Source organism: Mchenga conophoros, linkage group LG19 (assembly GCF_057382185.1).
Source record: "Mchenga conophoros isolate Kocher_MC1m ecotype Shallow Benthic linkage group LG19, M_conophoros_male_GT1.1, whole genome shotgun sequence".
Lineage (NCBI taxonomy): Eukaryota > Metazoa > Chordata > Actinopteri > Cichliformes > Cichlidae > Mchenga > Mchenga conophoros.
Genome location: NC_140544.1, coordinates 15,093,184 through 15,117,060, shown reverse-complemented (window position 1 = coordinate 15,117,060; position 23,877 = coordinate 15,093,184). Strand labels below are relative to the sequence as shown.

General features: G+C 41.6%; 2 protein-coding genes across 6 annotated transcripts in view; one reads left to right on the top strand and one right to left on the bottom strand.

Moving 5' to 3' along the window:
- The first annotated feature begins 7,436 nt into the window (after positions 1-7,436).
- Positions 7,437-10,363, top strand: insm2 (insulinoma-associated 2). Its single transcript, XM_085258068.1, has one exon. The coding sequence runs from the start codon at positions 7,459-7,461 to the stop codon at positions 9,385-9,387; it is 1,929 nt and encodes a 642-aa protein (XP_085114194.1). The 5' UTR covers positions 7,437-7,458; the 3' UTR covers positions 9,388-10,363.
- A 63-nt stretch (positions 10,364-10,426) lies between these two features.
- The window catches only part of ralgapa1 (Ral GTPase activating protein catalytic subunit alpha 1), an 85,422-nt gene continuing 71,971 nt past the window's right edge, over positions 10,427-23,877 (bottom strand). For 2 of the 5 annotated variants that reach the window (XM_085258063.1, XM_085258066.1), the window contains exons 45-47: positions 17,749-17,873; positions 13,800-13,911; positions 10,427-12,966 (exon numbers count right to left, since the gene is read on the bottom strand). In XM_085258063.1, coding sequence (XP_085114189.1) covers positions 12,879-12,966; positions 13,800-13,911; positions 17,749-17,873 — 325 coding nt within the window. In that variant the 3' untranslated portion in view covers positions 10,427-12,878. Of the gene's footprint in view, positions 12,967-13,799; positions 13,912-15,663; positions 15,697-17,748; positions 17,874-23,877 lie in introns of all 5 variants that reach the window. The other 3 variants (XM_085258064.1, XM_085258067.1, XM_085258065.1) reach the window with 2 other exon arrangements.

Genomic DNA, 23,877 nt, shown 5'->3' with positions numbered 1-23,877 from the left:
CGCTCCAAACACCTGTGAAATAAGTTTGTGCTTCTGCAAGTTTGGACCACTAGATGGCGATAGATGACCACTTTACTGAGATGTCCACAGTCGTCCTCTCAGTATGAGACTGAATTGTCTCCATAGAGAGCAGTCAGCATGATTTTGGTGTTTATTTCTCATCATTTACTGATTTGATTTAATTAAACTGACCGACAACAAGACAATGAAAACAACCTCTCTCCAGCATCTAAACTGTACGTGCGCTCCTGATGTCATTTTACTTACTATATTTTACTATTTTTACCATATTATCTGATTATAGGTTTACAGAGAGTTTCTTTCTGATCTGTAAGGCACAAATAAGACTGGTTTTTAAGAAGCCTACAAATAACCGATGGATCCATGTCTAAATTAGAGAGGGAAATTATTTTTAAAAGGTAAAATAGTAAAAATCACAGGAACCTGTTTCTGTCTCTTCTGTAAGTGCATTTATTTACTTGTTGTTGTTGTTGTTGTTGGGTTGTTTTTTTTTTTTTTTTTAATGAAACAGCATTTGTCTCAGTATTAGAGTGCAAACCAGTGTCATGTGGCTTAATTTAACTTTAAATCTAACACTAATATCGGGGCTGCAAACAGTTGTGTCCTGTCATCTAACAGTGATTTATTGTATGTGTAAAAAAAAATAAAACCAAACCCTTTTTTCTTCCATTGTTATACAGCTGCTTCTAGCTAAGAGCCACACAAATGCAAGAGAGCCCAACCTCTCAGTTTAATCTCAAAATTAGATTGTTGTAGAGCTGGTTTCCCGAAACTGGAAACCAGCAAACTCATGATGAGTTAGAACGCGTGCACTGGGTTGTGCACGTGCTCAGTTCCCATCAGTTAAGATGTAAACTCCATGTAAACACAGACAGACAGACAGACGGATCAACCGTATAATACGACAGTACTTAAAGGGATTGTGACTGAGAAGCACAGATCAATAGAGTCATTTTCAGCAGCCTGGAGGATTATCCACCTCACTGCCCACTGATGCGATGCAAAATAAAGACACACACACACACACACACACACACACACACACACACACCCTCCAGCCAGCAGCCTCCTCAGACTGCTGGGGATCTATATTTTTACAGGAGATTACCCCGCTTTTACATCTTTACACCGGCCTTTACTGATTTTATCCTCATGGCAGAACTCACTCTTAGCTTTCTTCGTGTGATTCGATTCCCCCTTTTCTCCTCAAAAGGAAGGGGGGGGGGGGGGGGGGGGGAATGAAAGTTCAATGTTCACCAGCTGATCAGAGGATAAAATTTATATCATGCAAACCTCACCATAGTGGGAAAATCCAGCAATGTGAACTAAATGTACATATGTTTAAAAAGGTTTTTTTTAAAGGCTAAAAAAAATTATACCTTAATACACAATTAAATAATGATTTTATTAAGTTAGGACGGTGATATTCAGGATAAAATATCAGAAGAAATATATAATAAAACTGATCATTTTGATCGAGTTTTTCAGTATTTTGTATCACCTTGAATCTTACTACAATCTTAATAAAGGATGCTTCAAAATATTATATTTGTCTTGAATATATTGATCACTTTTGTGCATAAAAAGGAACTTGTTCAGTTTTAAGGTAAAATGGCTATTTATTTCCTTACTTGGTTTCCCAAAACAGTAAAAATAACAACAAAACACCCAGTATGGGCTCTCTATACATTATTATGGTAAATGGCCTGTATTTGTATAGCGCTTTTACTAGTCCCTAAGGACCCCAAAGCGCTTTACACATCCAGTCATCCACCCATTCACACACACATTCACACACTGATGATGGCAGCTATATTGTAGCCACAGCCACCCTGGGGCGCACTGACAGAGGCGATCATCATATTATCATTTGTATTTATTTTTTTCTATTATAAAATATGGTTGTAGAGATCATAAGGACTTTAAAAATCAAGCGGAGGTCTCAGTCAGGATGATCAGGGGTCAAGGTTTCCTCAGGGTAGCAGCTGACAGTTACAGTGGAGAAACAGCCAAACTGAAGAAACTAGAAGCGCTGATTCAAGTTAATTTTTAGTGTAGGACCCTCCACACAGCTCATCTCTGTTCTCTGCTGTATTCCCCAGGGGACCCTCGTCCGGCCACCAGCCCGGCCCATGAGCTCGTTCCCACGCTCATCCGCTTTGATTGATTTCCAGGCAGCGACGCCGGCTGGCTGGAGCCCCTCTGGCCGGGCTGTGGAGCGCCTGGCCCACTCAGAGGGGCCTCAGCCCATGGAGGGGAGGTGGGTGGGTGGGTGGGTGGGTGGATGGATGGGTGGATGGATAGATGGATCAGTCTCCCTTCGACCTCTTATCAGCCACAGCAGTCTCTTGTGGGGGAGGGTGAGTGTGAATTGTCCACACACACACATTAGATCACAATCTCTCTCCTTCCCCGCACTCTTTCTGTTCTGCTGAGGAGATAACGCCACGCAAACGTGCATGAGCACATGCACGCAGAGGGAAAGCCGTGCCTGAGGTATTCCCACCATGGCAACACCAGAGACACGGATAATCAGACACTTCAGCCACACTGAAACGATCATTAGTAGTCTTAAAAAAGATATGATCTTTAACTGAGGGCCCCAGCAGGGAGGCAATTTCTAATTACACCCACTCCAGTGCATATGCACGAACCTGATCAGGTTGTTCTCCTCAAAATGCCTCCTGTGCGTGTTCACTGGTTAAAGGTGCAAACTGAAAACACTAATAAAGAGGCTGCTAAGTTCACTTTTCCAAGAGTGTCGCAGCATTACACAAATGTGTCATATCTGGTTGATTGTATTTTAAATATTTTACAGTTTTTAAAAAATTACATCAACCAAAGAATGTCAGTAAAAGTAAATAACTGAAAACAAACAGTTGATTTAAATGGAAAAAGAACAAATTATTCATGTTTTATGTTTGTTCATCTCGTCTTCTTTAAACAGTTTTTACTTTATCTCTCACATTCCAAACAAACTCAAAGCAGATTATTTTTTGCACATGATCAACTGCTGCAGCAACTCCATCATCTAAAACTATCAATTTTCATTCCCTTTGTTTTACTTTCGATGCATTTTAAGAATTATTTGGAACCTGTGAGTGTTTTATGTATTGAAATTTACTCTAAATTCAGAAGAAATGTGAGATAAATGTTGGGAAATTATGCCACAAGTTGTGGTCTTTAAGTTCTGAGCACATTCAGAAAATCACTTCCTCAAAGATTTTACAATAGCTCGAGTTTCATATTGTACCAAATATTTAGCATCTTGCTAAAGCTTCAGGAAATGTTCTGTAAAGGCTCCCTGAGGGTCTTCTGAAAGTTTAAACAATAATCTTCAAGTTCCTTTAACGGTTTCACCAAAAACTACCTCTCAAATTATTCTTTAAAGTTTTGGTTTTTGTTTTAACACTGAGAACTCCATGTATTTCACACTGCGGGGTGATTGCCCACTTTTTAAAAAGCATTTGACATTATAGATCACAGATTATTAATGGAGAACATAGAGAAATACAACAAGGTATCACACTAAAAAGTTACACTGACCATGGATATCAATATGTACAAATAAATACTCGTAAATCCAACCTCCTGAAGGGTGTTTTTTTTTGGGGGTTATAAAAGGTTCAGTGTTGGGCTCTGTATGTATATTGTATGTAAAATTAGAAATAAAAATGTATTTTATTTACTAAAATATTGTTCCAGTACATCTGATTTTTCAGTGCCACAAAAAAGCCAGTTTAATTACTTTATATACCTTTAGAATCATATATCTTAGATTTTATATTATAAATCCGTATTTGAAAATTTTTTAAATAAAACTTTCATAGAAATGTAGTGGAGTAAATGCTCTGCCCCTCTTTAGACTCCATGGAGTAAAGTTTACAAGAAATCTACCAAATTTAAAGATCTAGCACTTTATCAGCAGACAGACAGCTTTTATTTCAGCTTCTTCTTAATTTAGCTATAAAACAAACAAACTATGAACAGAAGCAGCTAAAACATAATTTTTCTTTTGATTTAAACTATGGTGAAGGAATTTTATTGGCATTTTAATGTGAAAACACCAAATGTAATAAAACACTACTTAAGAGTTAGAGAGTTAATGAACCAATAGGTGGAAACATGAGCCCTGAACCTTGTTTGCTGATGACACTAGTTTCTATCTCTCTGGAAAGAGTTTGGAAGTTCTCAATACAGAGCAAAGTTTTGAGGAAATAATTTAATATTAATAATTAAATAGTAATATTAATAATAATTTGTATATTAATATATTAGGTATCATTAGGAACTAGTAAATGTTCTGGTGTACTAAAAATTAGACCCTAGAGTAGTACACTACTGTGCAAAAGTGTTGAGTCACTCCTCATTTCTTTGTGTTTTGCTCCCAAAGAGCCAGGCTTGCAGATTTGTTCTTAACTGGTCTTGAGCAAACGTTCTCCAGGGTTTCTGGGTTTCTTTTTCACTCACTTTCAGTCCAGTACTAATGCATGACCATTTCCAGATGAATGTTTTGTTGCGTGTTAGGCCCCTTAGCACTGACTTGGTATCTCTTGGTATTTTGTGCGGTGTGTGCTTCATAAAACTGAGAAAACTGGACAAGTGGAAGATAAAAGAAGTAGTTTCAGGCCTAAAAATCTATCTACAGCAGATAAATATTATCTGAAAGTTGTGTCCTTAAAAAATTTAAAAATCCAGCCAAGACCTGACACGTGACTTGAGAGATGCATCTGATCCTTCAGTTGTTCAATGAAACCTCATCAGAAATGGTCTCAGTGGTAGGGCGAGTGACAAGAACCCATTCTTGAAGAAGGGAAACAGGGAGAAAGGACTCAGGTATGCACATTACAAAAGAACTGGACTGAAATGTGAATACATATTATAGAGTGATGAATCCAAATTTGAAAAATTTTAGTTCAAATCACTGATATGTTTAATTGAATTTATTGTCAGTATGTACGGAGAAGGTCAGGAGAGAAGTACAACAGTGAGTGTCTACAGCTGCCTGTGAACACGGTGGAGGCTGTGTCATGGTGTAGGAGATTTTCTAAATTGATAGAATTATGAATCCATAAAAGATTTTGATCCACCATGAAATACCATCTGAAAACCATCTTACAATGGTTTAAATGTTCAATGTGACAACGGTCCCAAACTCACTGCCAATGCAATAAAAGGGTACCTGGAAAAACACACGACGGGACACTATCAGTCATGGATCGGCCTCTGCAGCACCCGGACATTAACATAATTGAAAATGTTGGATCATCTAAATGGAGCCAACACCCAAAGAAGAACTTTGATGGTCCATAGAGAAGCCTGGAGAACTATTCTTGAAGACTCTTCAAAGAAATTACAAGAAAGCTGCTTGACAGGGTTCAGATTGTGCTAAAGAATAATGGCTGGCTTTCATTGTACAAAGTGTATTGCCATGTTTGTTTTCATCTATTTCCCATTTTCCTAGCAAATTTTAAAGGAATAATGGGTAAAGAAGACTTTGCACAGTACTGTAGAATGTGAGCTTTCATTTATAGAAAGGGAGATCATATTGGGTTGGCTTCTGATTTTTGGATGGCAAGAAGAGAAATAGAAATGAAGACGACACAGATCATCGCTGGCTGAAAGTCAGTGCTGTGAGGTGAAGGGATGTTGAAGGGGAAATGTGAAATTGGCAAAAATTGCCTCTGGCTATGTTATTTATTCAAGTCAGCCTGTAAAAGGAAGAGAGGAAATGAACATTAGGACATTTAATTATATTTTAAAAAAATTGTACTGTCAATACAAGTGTTAAAAGTCTGAAAAGCAGGAAAGCAGGAAAGTAAATCCTACTTAATCTTAATCAGGGATACAGCCCTTATCTGCTAATGTGGGCACTGACTTTAAAAGGTGAAGTTTGGCTCCCGCTACTCTGACTTTAGGGGTCTCCTGATCTTCCTGACTAAGTTACCTTTTAAGAGGACAAATTTATCCCCTGAGGTAATCCAGACACTTTTCTTTTACTTAAAAAAGGTCTTGCTAGTGACCTACCTCACTCCAAGAACAGCCTTTTCAGAAGTTATAGGTTTTCTCATTATGCAGGAGGCATTCCATGGATCTTTTAACGTTGTGGCACCAGTTGTGGCACAGTATCTGATCATAAATAAATGCAGTGCAGACAAAAATGGCATAGGAAACACTGAGCACATGTTTTGCAGTATTATGTACTGTAAGTGGTGCTTCATAAGAGTTACAGTGGCCACCCTAAAATGTCCAACGGGGATCTTTAAAATTTATACAGAAATACTTTTTTTTCTGTCTATCATACCTGTTCTGTTACCTATAAAACATTCTTTTATCATTATATATGTTGTTTATGCAAAGAGTTAAAAACACAATTGATACTGCAAAAAATAAATACAACTGAAGGTAGGTTTATATTAATTATTTATTACAGTATCATCAGTACCAAATTATAGATGAAGTGGTGACGTCGTAATGTTTTAATCAATAACTACTTAGAGTGAAGTCATCATGGTTGGGCTGTTTTTACTTTGAAACAGAAGTCTGAAGAAAATCTGAGTAAACATCTTGTTTGAAGACAAGTAATACTTCAAATATTTGTGCAGAACCACTCAAAATATCCCAATTACTGATACCTAATTATGAAACAGTTACACGGGAATTACAATAAAAATCAAACCCTATATTTTAAAACAAAAACATGCATATATATCCACTCCAGAGGATAAAAAACTAATAAGGAGATTGCTTTCTACAGAGCTGCAGCCAATGATTGTTTTAATTGTGGATGGATTTGTTTATTATTTTGTGACTGTTTATGGAAACAAAACAATAAGATTCAATTAGAGCTTTCAGTTTAGAGTAATTTGGTTTACTGCTGTTTTAAAAAAAATTACTACAATTTAAATCAGTAATCAAAACCGTTTTACTGGAAATTTTGTGGCAGGAAACATTTATGATTAAAACTAAGCAGCGCAGATAAATATATTCAACACCTGAAGGTTAAACACACTTTAGCATTTAACCATACTTGGACTCTACTTAAGTTATAGTAGGCTACAGAAATTTTAGCATAAAAAACATTTAAAGTACTTAAAATCATACCTCATGGGGCAGGTGCCACCCTGTGCCACCTCCACCTGGACACGCCCCTGCCTGACACTATTTTTTCTTCGCTGTTGTGCTTTTATAATTTTTAGTCTAATGTTGAATTTCAGCATTCAGTCAAAGCTATCGGTGTCCGTGAGGCTGGATGGAAAAAAATGTTAACGCGGATAGGCTGCTCTCTTTCTCTCTCTCTCGTTCACTCATCATACCTGCGCGCGCCCCCCTCTCTCTCTCTCTTTCCGCCACTTCAAAGCTCTACTTGAAAGTGGGCTCGAGACAAGAGTTGTTGTCCTTTCCGCTGTGCTTGTGCCACGCGCTGTCATCGCCACAATGCCTCGAGGATTCTTGGTAAAGAGACACCGGCGAGGCTCGGCGTCATACCGGTCACGGAGCAACAACAACAACCCGGAGGGTGACCGGAACGGCGGCGGCGGGGGGTACAGCTGTGAAGCGACCGGAGCAGAGAGCCACGTGCTCAGTGTTTTCCCGTTTCAGCGGCAGGACGGAGAGTTCCCAGTGTCCCGCGAGGACTCCGCTGGTGTCAGGGAGGCGTGGAGCCCGCACGTGGAGTCCGCTCTGGAGGCAGAGGCGGACCGGCGCGCGCAGTTACCTGAGAGCGAGTTGGACGCTTTGAGCCCCGACGGTGACTTCTCTTGCTTCTTCCCGCCGCCGCCTCCGCCACTCACAGACTCCTGCAGCCCCGTTAAACCGGTTGGCACGAGACTTCTTGAGCAGCGCGAGGAAGGAGAAAAACAGCTGCTGTTCACGGGCAGGTGTCTGCCGTCCTCCCCAGTACCCGACCTGCCGGACCTGCCGTTCCTGGTCAGCTCCACGCCGACCTCGGTGTCCGCCTCCATCGAGAGGATCCTCGCGAGCAGCAGCCGCCACCACGCGCCGTCCTACGGTCACGGTGACAAGTATGACCCTCCCCACGTGCACCTGTTCCCGCATCTCACCGTGATGAGCCAGGAAGTGGCGAGGAAACGCTCGTTCCTCGAGCCGAGCAGCAGCAGACACAGCAAACAGTCTGCGTGCAGCAACCCCACGAAAAAACCCAAAGTGAACCGGAAGCTGAACTTCGAGGACGAGGTCACGACCTCCCCGGTTCTGGGTCTGCGCATCAAGAAGGAGAGCCCCGAGCTGCGGAGGCACCGGGAGAAGTCGTCCGGCCCCGGCGGGAATCAGCCGCTGGGGGAGTTCATCTGCCAGCTGTGCAAAGAGGAGTACCCCGACCCCTTCTCCCTTGCGCAGCACAAGTGCTCCCGCATAGTGCGTGTGGAGTACCGGTGCCCCGAGTGCGACAAAGTCTTCAGCTGCCCGGCCAACTTGGCCTCTCACCGCCGCTGGCACAAGCCGCGCCCGGTGAGCAGCCCGGCAGGTGAGACCCCGACCCCCAACAAGAACCTTTCGCTCAAAGAGGCACGAGGGCTCGCTCAGCACGAGAGGCCGCCGGTGGAGTTGGAGGGCAAGGAGAACGAGCTGCTGCGCGTGAACACCAATCAGCACCACGCGGCGCTGGACAGCTCCCGCATGAGGCGCGAGCAGTCTCTGCTGCTGCTCCACGCGCGGTCCCGGGACAGCCCGGACGGCGACGGCCTCGCGCCTCCCCGCTACGACTCCTCTCCGCGTTACCGGAACCCGGCCGAGAGCTGCCTGGACCTGCAGCCGCAGGTGAGAGCCGCGGACAGCCCGCCGTCCAGTCTCCTCGTGCTGAACCCAGAGGAGCGCGCGGACCTGCCCCAGCAGCAGCTTCCGCCTCTGCCGTTTGTTCAGTCGTTACCGGAGGAGGTGTACGAGTGCCGGTATTGTGGGAAGAAGTTCCGGCGGCAGGCTTACCTGAAGAAACACCTGGCCGCGCACGAGATGACATCGCGAGCGTCTCCGCCCGCTGCATCTTACGGCCAAGCGCGCGAGCCCAGTTCTGGACAGAGCCAGGTGTGCCTTTGTCACCTGTGCGGCGCGCGCTTCCCGTCGGTCGAAATCAGGGACAAGCACCGGCTGTGGCACGCGATGAGGGACGAGCTGATGGCGGAGACTCTGGGAGGAGGACGCAGAGGGGACGTTTTCCACGCGCACAGAGAGGAGAGCGGTGGCGGGGAGTGCGACCACCACCAGCAGCAGGAGCAGCAACAGATCTTCACGTGCAAACACTGCCCCTCCACTTTCTTCAGCTCCCCGGGACTCACGAGACACATCAACAAGTCTCACCCCACCGAGAACCGGCAGGTGATGCTGCTGCAGATGACCGTGCGGCCGTGAGTCGCGCGCAAAACTGTGGTTTGGAAAAGAGGGGGAAAAAGTTTATTTATCAAGAAGTCCTTTCAGAAGCAAGTCTCGCCACTCGGTAGCCATCTTGGTAACACCTCCGGGCACTTATTTTAAAATATTGAATTAATTTTAATGGTCACCTGGACACAAAAACTGCTCGTAGATACTAAAATCTGATAAAATAACATCTCAAAATGTCTTTTTTTTCCTCTCCCACAAAGCTATCAATCTACCACAAACCTCTGATTCTTCTCTGGGTGCTTAAATAACACATTTATAGTTCTGCTGAAGTATATTTGGACTATATGCTATGAGTAAAAGATGCTGAAGATGACCTGTAACTGTCCAAGGTGCTGAAACCCTGCCTGGAAACTGGCTTCTACACAACCATCCTAGCTCGCTTTTCCTTAAAGGGAAAAGAGGATATTTTAAGTTACCGGACAAAACAAATAATCCAGAATAATGTTAACCGATTAAATTATTTCTTCTTATTACTTACAGTTCAGCTTTTCTTGCAAATAACCTGGCACTAAAGCTCATTAATGCCACCACCAGAGTGAGTAAAACGGGCCCAACAGCCAGTCATTTTGAACTTGGCATTTGTTTTTATGTTCACTAAAGCTTAGGAGTGTAACCATAATGGGTGATCTTCCTCCTTCTCATCCTAAAAAACTAAATTTTCAAACCACAAATGTACAGAGATCAATGAATAAGAGTAAAGAGAAAACAATCATTAATTTCTCAGCTATAAAATATTTTCATACAGAAATGAAACAGTTAATGTTATACTGCTATTAAAAAAAGGTCTTTTGTCTTTGATTATTCATGTTGAGATATTTGCTAAATGCCTTTATGATGCTAAAAATGTAACGTGTGGTTCTATGAAGACTGTACGGTCCTATTTTGATATGGCTGAATGTGAAACTAATGACACAATTGTGAATAAATGTGAGTAGAGTCCAATCAACACTGCGCTGTCAGCCTGCTGCTGTTATTGTTTTGAAGCTGATTAACCACACAACTCTGGCAGTTACTGGTACGAATTGTTTTATTGTCAAACTCCATCGTGGCACATCCATACGCTTGCCGTGTGGCCGGCGTTAACACATGTTCACACAGTTGACAGTTTGTGGAGTGTGTGCGCAGTCAAAGCATGCAGTGTGTGTAATCAGTAGTATCCATCAGGTGGGGGATTTACACTGTTTCTCCTCTTCAGATGAAGAGTGACGCCGATATGACTTATTCATGCTCTTTGGGTGGAAACTAGTTGTAGGGGACAAAAAAAGAACAGTATGTACAACCCGTGGATCTTTAAAGCAGCATCTGAACGCTAATCCACTAGCGCGCGTAAACATGGTGCCGTCGTGTGGTTTCGGTGCTGGGACGGAGTTTGGGGTGTGAACTGAGCAGGCTCGGTGACCTCTAGTATACATACACACATATATATATACGCAGCATGTAGAGATCAGGGTGCAGTGGGGCCTCTCAACCATTCAATGGTGCTTTGACCTCAGTGACAAAAGTAACAAGAGTAAATAATTTAAAGGGAAGACTCAAACCTCAGCTGACTTCAAGTAAGTGCACATGAATCTGATCTCCTCCTTTTTAAATATTAAGTTTGAAATAAAAGAAAATTGTTACACAATCCCTTTAATCTATAGAGTATATGGCTGAAACGAACAGTAACAAAACTTTCACCAGTAACAGACACGGGAAGAGCGTTCGTTTAACCTTTTTTCCTCTAAACTCACAGAAAGAGAAACTGAAAATGTTAAATACATTAAAAAAAAAAAAAGTGGTAGTGTTGCGACTGCATGCTGATGCCCCCTCCCTCAATGACACCTCTTTTTCTTCCCCTTCTTTGGCGGTGATTCTCTCATTTTTGTATTTTTTTTCCCCCCCAACCCTGAAAACTGCCTACAAAACACTGAAAATGAAGCACTAAACCAACTCTTAGTGGACTTTTGTGGACCCAGATCCCAACACGCGGAAGTGTGTTTTAAATACCAGTCCCCTTTCCCCCCACCCACCAGCCTTTTACAGTAATTCATGAGAATGATGATTCCCTCCATACAGATTTACAAGCTCCATCACGGGAAGAACAACGTAGAATGAATTTAAATTCCTGGACGATGAAGAGCAAGCTGGTTATGAAAGCTTGAAATCTTGTAGCGCTAACCTACTTTTTGTTTTGTTTTCTAGCAAGTCTGTGGTTTGGATTTCAATCACAGTTTGGCTTTGGCAGCTATAACCGTATGTACACACGCACAACAAGCTTCCTTACACTGTACACATTCTTATAGATATTCATATATCTACTATGTATGTGTATATATATATTTATACTCATATAGATATACAACATATACTCGAAGGAACAAAGAAAGAAAAAGCTGTGGTTCTTTGCCTCAGATGAAGGACTGACTAAAAATACAGTAACATTCCTGTTCGGGTCAAAACTCAGTTTACAGTCAATTAAAAGAAAAAACCCCAACATGTTAATATTAATATCAGTGCTTGTTTTACAGCATCAGAAGAAAACAAAATGATATATGCAAGTGCCTCCTCTTCCATCGGTCGGTCCTGTTAATGATCATCAGAGGAAGTTCAGACTTTTATTCTGGATTCAAACACGGAGAACGTTTTTTTTTTTTTGTTTTTTTTTTGGCTTGAGAAACTAACTTTCTTTATCATTTCAGGTCTGTGCTGCGCACAAAAAAAAATAAAAATAGACTTATCGCTTTCTTTACAGCCTCCACTCCCACCTCTGCCCCCCCCAGCACACGCGCACACACTCGCACACACACGCACACACACACAAAATAGTACAAATATACAGATTCCTTAAAGGACACTTTTCTTCTTCTTTGCAGTCCTGCTCACACTGACTGGCATTGTGTGCACTTTCTAACATGGCACAGGCTGTTATGAACTAATACTGCACTGCTAATTTTACTACTCAACATGCTGCAACACTGGTTTGACTTGTCTCTCTCTCTCTCTGTGTGTGTGTGTGTGTGTGTGTCTGTGTGTGTGTGTGTGTGTGTTTTTTTTTTTTTTTTTTTTTTTTTTTCCCAAGCAAAGCTGTAGATATACAGAGCAGCATCTGTGAGTATTTTTCAAAATAAAACTTACAGTATTGCCCATAGAATACTTTTATATATATTTAGTACAAGAGAACACGTGTGCCCATTAAAGCCCAGGGTCCAACCAGAAATACAACATGCTGGGATGAATCAGCGCCTACTCAAGAGTTTATATTAATTTGCTTACATACCTAATTTTGTGTGCTTTGTAAACGGACCAATTTAAAATGGCTTGTTTTTGAGGATCCTGATACCTCCGATTGGCTGATATGAAAGCTTTTTGTTTCCTAATGTGATATCAAGTGTGAGTTCTGGCTGAGTCCTGCAGTTTGGGGATTTCAGGTCTTATTGGCTGATCCGGAGGAGCGTCGCAGCTTCATGGACATGCGGCTCTTGCTAGTCCGAGGAGACATGGGGGACGCCGTGTCGCTCCCGGCCTCCCCAAGAGCCGGACTTTCTCCCCGAAGAATCTCTAGGCAGGAGCCTGAAGAGGAAGAAGAATAGGAGGAGAAGGGGGGTTTGAGGGGAAGACAGGCGAGGTGAGGGGGTGGAGGTAAATAAGGAGAAAAAGGATGAAGGGACAACAATAAAATTATATTTCAGCCCACTGTGATCTACGAAGCCACACTGCACAGATTCCTACAGTCACAGAAGCAGGACAGTCAGATAAACGGACACACAGACACACAGCTAGAGACAGGAACATGATAAAGCTCTATTTCCTTAAGTTAAAGGTTCCCCAAAACCACTAGACATGTGCATGACCTATACTTAATGTGAAACAGAAAAGTAATTATTTAAACCAACCAAAATTAAGTGAATCTGAGCTAGCGAGCGAGCCTCACTGATAGGACATACTAACCCTTTACCAGTGACTACAAAGACATTTTAAAGTTTTTCCTGCTTTGCAGCTGAACCTCTTATAGAACAGGTACCACCTCTATCAGGATAGCTTTGGATGATACAGTTTAAAGCAAGGCTGCCAAACTCATTTCACGTACAGCTCACTTTGATGTTAAGTGGGCTGGACGAGTGAAACTCACCATTGTGTCAGTGTAAAGACGTTTAGATAAACATTCAGTCCCTGAGACATCTTAATACAAGAAACAGAAGTGCAAATTAAATAGTAGGTCTCAGGTTTACTACGTAATAAAGAAATGTTCCAACAGAACGACATCTGGGCTAAACCTGCAAAAAATAAATGTTTAAAATTGCAGAGAAACTTCTGGTAACTCCCTGCACAGACTGTCCTGTAATTTAAAGTATTTTAAAGTGCAATTTAAAGTTCACAATTTATTCACCATCTCTAGTGCATACCATTCACAGCTAGCATGAAGAACCTTCTGCTTAAGACCTTTCCCTTTAACCCTGAGCTGGTTAAAGCTGTCTAGTGGTTTCGGGACCATCAGATACATTGCACTATGCTCCTCTAATGAGTGGAAGTTAGGAGAGGATAAAGGAGGAAAGAGAGAAGGACAAAGAAATAGAGAAGGTATTGGAAGAGGAGCAGTTCAGGAGAGAGAAGAAAAAGAAAACTGAATAAAAACAGAAAAAAGAAAAAGCCACACGTGTAACAGAAAGGAGCAGAAAGACACACATGACAGACTTCACAAGCACATTTACAATACGTACACGTACATAATGAGTACACATATAACAGAGCATATTCACTTAATTTGTCCCATCCCTGTTACATTGAAAGAGCACAATTGAAAACACAGAAAACAGCGTTAGTCCAACATTCAAACAGCTTTTGTGCACATGTGCAAACCTATGCTTGGTTTACCACTTTTAACAGGGTGTCAGAGTGCATATTTTTGAGCAGCACTATGGCACTACATCATATCACAACCGGGAAGAGAGAGAGCGAGAGGAGCATACAAAAAGGTTAGAGGTCAAGTTTCACCAGGTGAGCATGACATCGGAGGTTAACAGAACGACCAAGTTATGGATCGAGTGGACAGACAGGAGAAAAGGACGTCTCACTTTCACCCAGCCTCGGAGAGAGATTTGCTATGATGTTCGTGTTGTGTTTGAGGAACATTTATCAGGATGCAGAGTGGGTACGTTAATAAATCAAGATGTTATTTTCATCCCGACAGCCAGTGAGTCAGACATCTCAAGAGGAAGACAAAATGTTTCCCTCTAAGGTTGTCTTCTTGTGCCTGTGATGAGTGAAACTCACCTTTGCGGCAAAACTTTTAAAATTTGTAGATCGCTCTGTGGAAGTCCCATTCTCACCACTTGCAGCTGCCTGTGTTAAATCTTTAACCTGAAGTTCAGATGTAGAAGCTATGGGGAGCTAAATCTACCGAATATAGCATGTGGTGAACATGGTGTGGATAAAAAGCACAAACGGTGTGCTGACTGGGTTCACAAGGGCTCACACCACAGGTCAGGGGGTCTGCAATGACTCCTCCTTTTCAGAAGTCTCAGGAAATCTGTGTTAGTTGCAAAAGATGGATGCAACCCATTTCTTGGGTTGCTTGGATGGTCTGTTAGTTCAACTATAACACAGCAGGCCCTTATATTTTTCACTTTAATGATTAACAATTATATAAAAGGTACCAACAGCATACAGATCCAGTCACCAGTGGGGGTAATTACCATTATTAACTGGGGAAATTACTTGTGGAGATCAGGCTGTGAACAAGCGCATTCCTGCTGGAAAGGCGTGCATTCTAGCACGGGAGTCTGCAGGGACTGACTGCAGCTTTTGGAAGCAGCTTAAAGTTTTAGTTTTAGCCCCAGAAAGTTGCTGCTTGGACAGAAAAGGACTTCAAGGAAAAGACAAACAACTAGCACTTAGATAAGGAGACCAACCTGAGTAAGAGACACTTTAAAATTTAAACCAGGCGATGGTTTTGTTTTTAAGAATAAATTAAAACTGGACTTATTTGTGTGTCTGACACTCAAGAATAAAAACAAGTGTCTTGCCCTCTTACTGCCTCTGATAATGATCCATAAAACAAAAGTCACACCAAACCACAAGTTGAAAGTGAGGCTTCCTTTTAAAGTGAAGGCAGCTGTTAATACATGCAGACCTGGTTAAACAGTCGAAAACACAGGAGGAAGAAGAAACGGAGAGATGGAGAAATCACAGGAGTGTAAAAGCTAGACTGTAACGTCCTTAGGAAGAGCCAGTCAGAAGTGGGCGTGTCAATCATGTGACCAGGCTTACCTTTTTAGCTATAGGCAAGTGAGACAATACGATCTAAAGGAGGGGGGGAGGGGGACAAAAAGAAAATAAAATGGGTGGGAAAAATTGAAATAAAACAAAATAAAATAAGAACAGAGAGAAGAATGATTGATCATTGTGTTTGTTAAGAGAGGTGAACCTGTGAGTAAATACAGGAGGGGGAGGGCAGGAAGTGAATTACTCTGGGTTGACTTCAGAGCACGGGATCATCAAAAGTTTGTCAAAAGCAGCATCTCAATTCACAATTTTTAGATGTGACACACTCATCGTAACTAAAGATCAAGCAGGCTTTATTACTGGGATCTGATCCTGTGCTCTGAAAGGGAATTTGGGGCCCAACCCATGACAAACCAAAACAGAGCCTTTAATAAGTTACATTTAAATGCCATTTAATAAGAATGAGTGAAAATTTGTGGGTGGGGTGGGCGGGGGTGTTGTGCCAGATTTATTTAACCTCAAAGCAGGTTGATTATTGTTGTATTATTATTAATATTTTGACACAGCAGCTGGTAAGATGAGGAGCAGGTGGCTAAGGAAAGGAAACAGGCATCAATTATACAAATATTAAGACAAACGCACACAGTCACACCTGTCACGTGTCCCTACAAACCATCATTTGATTACACCACGCACTTCTGCTCCTTCAGGTCACACATTTATAAGTCTTTAAGAAGAAAATATGCGGCTTACCTACAAAAATTAATTAATTTTTAATTAGATTAAACTGGAGCCAAAGGACAGACCACCATTTTAAGCAGATAATTTGCAAGGACTAATGATCTGTATCGATTTAATAAACTTAAACAGGATACATATGAGAGTCATATTTAAGTCCCATGTGCGTGCCTGGCATCTCTACGGCTGATCAGATGTCAGCTAATTCCTCAGAGGAGCTCTAGAGAGAGAAAAAAGGGCCCGAGTGCAGCTTTGGATACAAAACAGAGCTCAGCAGATACTCAGGCTGTGAGCTATAGTGTGTGTGTGTGTGTGTGTGTGTGTGTGTGTGTGTGTGTGTGTGCTCTGAAGTTCATCCTATCAAATCTGGACAATGAGTGCCAGCAAAATACAATCTGTACACAACAAACACAAAATATGTGGGATTTTTTATTGAGTATGTCACGCTGTTATCGTCGGGGCTCCGGCACCAATTTAAGAATCAAAATCTGCCATTTTAAGACATTTTTAATTAGAAGTGAACAATGTAGAAATGTAAAGTGCTCAGCAGTGCAGCGATCCCTGTAACAGGGCAGCGTTTGATGTTTTCTTTGGCCACACTTGAAACTAAAAAGTCAAGCCTCCTGTATGTAGGGAGGGTTTCCATACGTGTAGTCCTTTGGAACTGAGTACTTTTCTTTTTAAAAAAAAAAAAAAAAAATTAGCCATTTCATAGGATTTTAATATTTTTTGTACATTTTACTTTTTATTTACCTGTTTTTCCTTTGAGAAGAGGACATAAAACAAAAGGACTAGAATAGAATACCAATAGAATACTATTTGGTCCATAATTTAATGCTAACTTTAGTCCTCAGCGAATGAGTCAGAGTGCATTTCTTCTACTATGTCCAACTACTGATGTGCCAAATATATCCCCTCTAAACTAAAAGAACTTTATCTGAGAATAGTTGCAGTTTTTGGTTTAACTGTTTATTTTTCATATGAGGTGTAATAAAGAAACCAATTAGGCTTTTCTACCCATATTTACCCGGTCGTTTAGAATTAGTTGATTATCGTGAACTTAAGTGTGTTTCATGAATACTGTGGATATTTTCTGATTTCACAGGGGTGTGCACAGAATTTCTGAGACCTTGAAACGTTAAAAGTACAGGACATATTACATATTACTGTGTGCTGCACTTTTTTCTGGTACCCTGAATGTTGGACTTGTTTCCAGATAATTCACTGGAATGCAATATTTGCATACACTTTAAAGGGTCAGGAGACCATGTGGGACATGTGGCTCCTTTTTACCTTAATTTTAACACCATCTCATGTTATGGCTAACACCCAGATTTATAGCCTATTTCATACATTTGTTGACAGGTGTAGCTGCTGCTGCTGTGGTCTCACCTGTGTCAGAGGGCAGGTGAGTGCAAGGAGCAGGACTGTAGACTCGGGCTGCGTAATCCTCAAACGTGGTTGGCTCCTGGTGGTTCTGCACGATATTTTCTAAGTATCGGGCGCGCTCCTCATAGCTGAGTTCAAAGGTCAAGGACAACTCAAACAGGAGCAGAAACACAGACAATAACAAAAAGAAGCACAATGGGTTAACTTGCCCTTAAAAAGTTATTAAAACCACCACTAGAGGCCGACCAATGCAGGATTTTTAGGAACAATATCAATTCCAATACTGATATTTGGTGATTTAAATATCCGATACATCAACCAATATTTTATTTTATTTTTATTTTATGTCAGAAATTAAATAGCTTGTTTACACTCAGCCAGAGTCCACTTAGATTTGCTGCCTGTTGTTGTGGACAAATATGGATTATCAGCACTTGTACCATGGTTGATGATAACTGATTAAATCTTTAATTATTCCAGAATCATAGTCAACAGAAACAAAATAATTCAAATAACACAAAAACAAGATAAAAACAAAAGCATCCAATCACCTTCCAACAGAGAGAAATACACCAGTGTTTCTGGGTCTTATTGTATTTATTTTTAAATTTTCATCGGTATCAGTCGCTATAAATGCCGATACCAATATACCTAAAAAGGTCCTGTGGTTCGAGCCTACATCTATAACTGCCGCTACACAAAAATGGGACAGGAATAAAACACAAAATAACCATTATGTTTGTTTCTTTTAGTCAAACTTACAAATACACATTTAAGGTGAAATTACTGGTCATGGTGAATATGGAGGTGATAAAGATACAAGATCAAGTTGCACACTGGTGCTGCGGAGCTTGAAATGGGTGGTGTTACAAAGGACACCGGCCAACTGGGGGACTGAAGACCAGGATAACTGTTTCTGTTGTAAATATGAAAATCCTTCAAATTTATGGGGACAATACTGCTCGAGGCCAATCATTACAAAAAAAAACAAAACCTTGCTAATTAACTGTTTGCATACTTCATACGATTAAATGTGAAACTAAAATGAAGTTGAGCTACTTTAACAAAGCTTTCTCCAATTTCAGTCCCCCCTCCTTTTCTAAACACATTGCATGGTTATGAAAAACCTTTGATGTTCCAAGAGAGAGATAAAAAAAAACTACATTCAAGTCTCATGTGCTTCCAAATTTTTTTCAAAGCTCAATGTGCTAAATGTGGATTATTTGTCAAGAGTTTAACCCTCAATAGAAATCCACCGCATCTCTTATTCAGGCTGCGTAGGCCTTGTAGGCCGGCAAATAACCCATTGTGAAATAATCTGCAATGTCCTCCAAATTCATGCAGTTTAACATAACTCAGTACTGTGTGCGTCATGCTTCAATTCAGCCCTCCAAAGTGAGCTCTCTCACTTATTATGGCCCTCTGGAATAACAAATATCAGCCGGCCGTGCCCTAAAACGAACACTTATATAAAAAGGGAGTAAACTTTTTAAAAGATTATAGTTTCTGGTTTAATATAATATAAATGATAAAAGAACTCAAACCCTAATTTGGAGCCCAGTACAAGAAAACTGAAATACCACGTGTTTATTGAATGACCATGTACCTTCATGTCCATGTGACTCTACAGAGAATAATCCAGCCAGAGACAGAAAGAGAGAAAAAAAACCTTGCTATTTATCACTTGCTATTATTCAAAACGAGAGGCGCAGCGATTCAGCAGAGAGCAGAGTAAATGGAAACCAGGACTTCAACTGTCCATCTATTAGAGATAACCTCATTGATAGAATGACATTTACCCTCTCTTGCTTAGTCCTTCTCATACATCCCCCCCCATAATGACAGCTGTTACGGCCTCCTGACACACACGCGCACACCCATACACAGATATAAACACACACACAGTTCAGTCCCATCATCTCCCAACAGAATGACCATTTGCTCAGTGAGCTCCAATAACAAGGGCTTTTCAACGAGAAAACAGTGTTTGTGTGTGTGTGTGTGTGTGTGTGTGTGTGTGTGTGTGTGTGTCCGGGTTTGATAAGTTTGGATGTGAGAAAGCACAGTGTGGTTGTGTGCACGTGATGCTGTTCGAGTGTGTGATGGGATTAAGCCAATGAATCTTCAGAATGAAATCTGTGTGTGTGTGAGTGCACGTTGTGAATGGCTCGGCCATCTGTAACAGCACCCATGGGTTTTCTATTGGGTTAGAGAGCTGGTCTATGGGCCTCAGAAGGAGAGAGATTCAGGTCTAATGGTAACTGATTCAGTTACAGACAATGATAATAACAACAATATGGCTGCTTTAAAGTGCGCTGGCACAACAGAGGGGAAAGGAGGGGGACAGATAAGCGGAAAAAAAGCAGGGAAAATAGAGAGGAGGAAATCTATATAAACTTGTGACAGGGTGACGGTTTGTCAAAGATTGTTTCTGACATTTACCAGACTTGACTTCACGGGAATGTCAACGTCTAAAAACAGCTGTTATTGTTTCAAAAAAAAACAAAAAAACCCCAAAAAACTTGTCGAAACCTCAGAAGGAGGGACGGGGGTCGGAGGTGCAAATGCAGTGAGATGCTGAGGGAGGAAGAGAACTTGTTAAAAGGGAAGCAGCGAAGGTGAAGATGAAGGAAGGGTGAGAATCCTGTGGTGAGCCGCAGAGGAAGCGAGGCAGCGACGGCGATGTTTAAGTAACAACACGAGAGCCGGGAGAGGTGCGGCAGGCGCACAAAGACTGTCGAGCCGGCGCCTCGCACGCCGAGTCTCTGTGTGATCTCGCCGTTTGCCCTTTCCTGCTTCCCCCTCACCGCCATCGCACCTCCCCCTTTGGTGAACGAAGGTGTGTTTGTGCGAGTCGGAGGGGGAAGAGAGGTGTGCATGTAATGCAATTAGGAGATAGAGGTGCTATTATATATTCAGGCAAACAACACCTAATCATCTTCATATCATGTTTTAATAATGTGTGTCTGAGAAAGGGGGAGGGGAAAAAAAGGCACATAAAAGGCTCCCATTTCCTCATTTCTGAGGAGGTGAAAAGGTTTAAAGGACACCCGCGGGAAAGAAAGATGTCTGCAGAGACGGGAGAATAAGGACAAATACATACAGAGACGCAGTACCACTGCTGAGATAAGTGACGGGAACATCTCTTTCTTCCCTCGTCCTCCGTCTGCCTCCTTTATACCTCCTTCCCTTTTTGTTCCTCTCAGTGTGGGTTGTGTCATCGTGTCACAAACACCAACTCCCCACTGGGATGAGGCGACATGAGGAGGACAGGGACGACGGACCGATGTGCAAAACATACACGAGCAGTAATCTCACCTTCATCAGCGGTGGAAAGCTTTAAAACACTCTGCACGGAGAACGTCGGCTACACCGGGCTGTTCTAGCAACGAAGATGTCCACATGGGGTCTTTACATCTTTATAATTAATGTCTCTACAACATCGACTGCATATTAAACCTTTTTTCTTATTTTTTTAATGAAGTCACGTGTGGTCTCGACACCTTGTCCTGCCTTGGGAACCTCGAGAAACCCTGTTAACGCTGCTTCGAGACACTTCGCCATCGAAGCAAACTTTAGCACTTTTCTTTACGTGACAACATTTAGAGCAAAATATTTATCTGTATGACTTCTTTAAGCCAAATTAAATACAGGTCCTGTGTGTCTCTTTCTGCTTCAGCTTTTACAAACATTTTTCTCTTATTTAATACTGAAAATTAAGTCTTAATAACAGAAACTGTGACTGAGATTTAACGATTTTAGGTTTTCTAGTTATTTATTTTCCCAAATTTTTAATCCTCCTCTGTGAAGCATTTCAGGAGGCCGGTCTGCACGAAGCACAGTACTGAAATAAAGTTATTATTATTGGTATTAAAAAAAAAGAAAAAAAGTAGAAACCATTGAGAGGTCATAGAAAATAGAGTTGAAATGCGCTCGCACATCTCTGCCTCCATCCATCCCTCTGTCCCTCTATCCAAATGGCAGTCGCAACTATGAAATCTGCTGTAATTGAATTTCAGATGGCTCCTCTTATTAAGTCATTAGCAGAAAAATATCCCTCTTTCAGTGAGAGAAGGGGAAAGAAAGAGGGAAAATTATAAGGGGATGAAGAGGGGAGGAAGGCTGGTGAGGGAGAAAAAGAAAGCATAGCAGAGAAAGGCAGACAGGAGAAACATGGAGGAGAGAGGGGGCGGATAAAGAGGCTCTTTTGTGTCGAGTCAGAAACTCATTTTCTTGTGCGTGGCTGAAAGGAGTGGAGAGAGTGAAGTGTTCGTGCTTTCCTCCTGCTCTTTCTCCCCCTCTTCTGTCGCTCTCTCTCTCCCCATTTCAGACCTTTTCTCTCCCGCAGCGCCGCTCATTGTGGCGGTGTTCGACTCCTGTGATCACTTGAGACGGAGGGAGGCTGGAGGAGGAGAGGAGGCGAGGGGAGGAGAGAGGGAGCTTGTTAGCGCATTAGGAGTTGGGCCCACTGCTGGGATGTGTGTGTATGGCAATGTTTGTATGTAGGGGGTGTGTGCTGTGAGACTATATATAAAGTCTGTAGAGGTAGAAATGTGACTGTATGGTGTCTACAGAGAGCATCAAAACCCGGTTGTCAATCAATAATGTAATTAATAATTATTAATGCCATTATTCTTACACAGCACGTCTTTTATTCTGTCTTCCTTCTCTCTCCCCAACTGGCCCCGCCCCTCCCTGAGCCTGGTTCTGTCGGAGGTTTCTTCCTGTTAAAAGGGAGTTTTTCCTTCCCACTGTTGCCAAAGTACTTGCTCATAGTGGCTCATATGATTGCTGGGTTTTTCTCTTTATGTAGGGTCTACCTTACAATATAAAGCGCCTTGAGGTGACTGCTGTTGTGGCACTGTATGAATAAAACTGAAATGAATTATTTAGTATTGTTTAGTTTAGTTGTTCGATCCCTGGCCACTCGAGTCGCATGCCAAAGCATCCTTGGGAAAGAATGACTTTTAGATAAAGTGCTTTGAGTGTAGAGTAGAAAAGCACTGTACAGGAACCAGTCCATTTATCTTGTTTGTGCATTGAAAAAACATGAAATTTTTAACCCAAGACATGAATTTTACTACATGAGCTTTTTTCCTATAACGACCTTTTTTTAACATCATGTGAAATAAAGTTTTGTTCTAAAGGCATACTGGGCAAGAGGTAATTGAAAAAAGTAATAAAAAAGTGAAAAATATGTTTGTCGATATACAATGATGAGGCACAAGCTCAGAATAACAGAAGGACGAGCTGCGTGGATCGTCATGGATCCTCAGCCAGGTAGTCTTGCTAGATGTTAAGTGGCGCAAGTACACCCATGGAAATAAATGAACTGGTTCCTGTGTGAAGTTTGCATGTTCCCCCTGTGCTCATGTAGGCTTTGTCCGAGTAGTCTGGATTTACCCTGCAGTCCAAACACGTGCGTTAGGCTGATTAGCGGTTCCAAATATGAGTGATGTAACAAAAGGTTTCTGAACATTGTGTTAAAATACAAAAACATCACAAAGCGACCAAAAAAAGAGAAGCAAATAAACCACAAAGAGCCTGAAGAGAAGCGGAATAACCACACACACACAAAAAAAAAAAAAAAAAAAAAAAAAAAAAAAAAATTAAGATCCTTAAAAAGAAAAAAGAAAAAAAGGAAAAAAAAAACCAATTCTAAAATAATTTGTTTTGCTATGAATAAAATCTAAGGACTTTAACCATTGGTTCTCTTGTCAGCAGAAATGTGGCTTAACCCCACTTATTGAGCTGATATTGAGCTATATCTGCATCCACAGTAAGAAATGGGGGCCCTGCTGTGGCACACTTGGTTGAGCAGGTAACCCGTATGCCAAAAGATGCAGGGGCTTTGGGTGAACTCTGCTCTTTTCCAACTTCCCAGGCTAAGACTGGCACTGTTGTGTTTTCCAGCTACCTTTACTTTCTCACTAAAAAGAAGAAAGACCAACAAGCCTTTAAATACACTTTATGACCTCCCTGCCTTGCACTTTGCAACTGAGGATGGGAAAAAAATGCCTCCAATCAGTCTTATTGAATAGGATTAAAGAGGGGGAAAACATCTGAGCAATGTTGGTTTTAAAGTGTTAAAAGGAACAGGCAGTGTTTGCTGAAGGTCATCTCTTCCTGTAA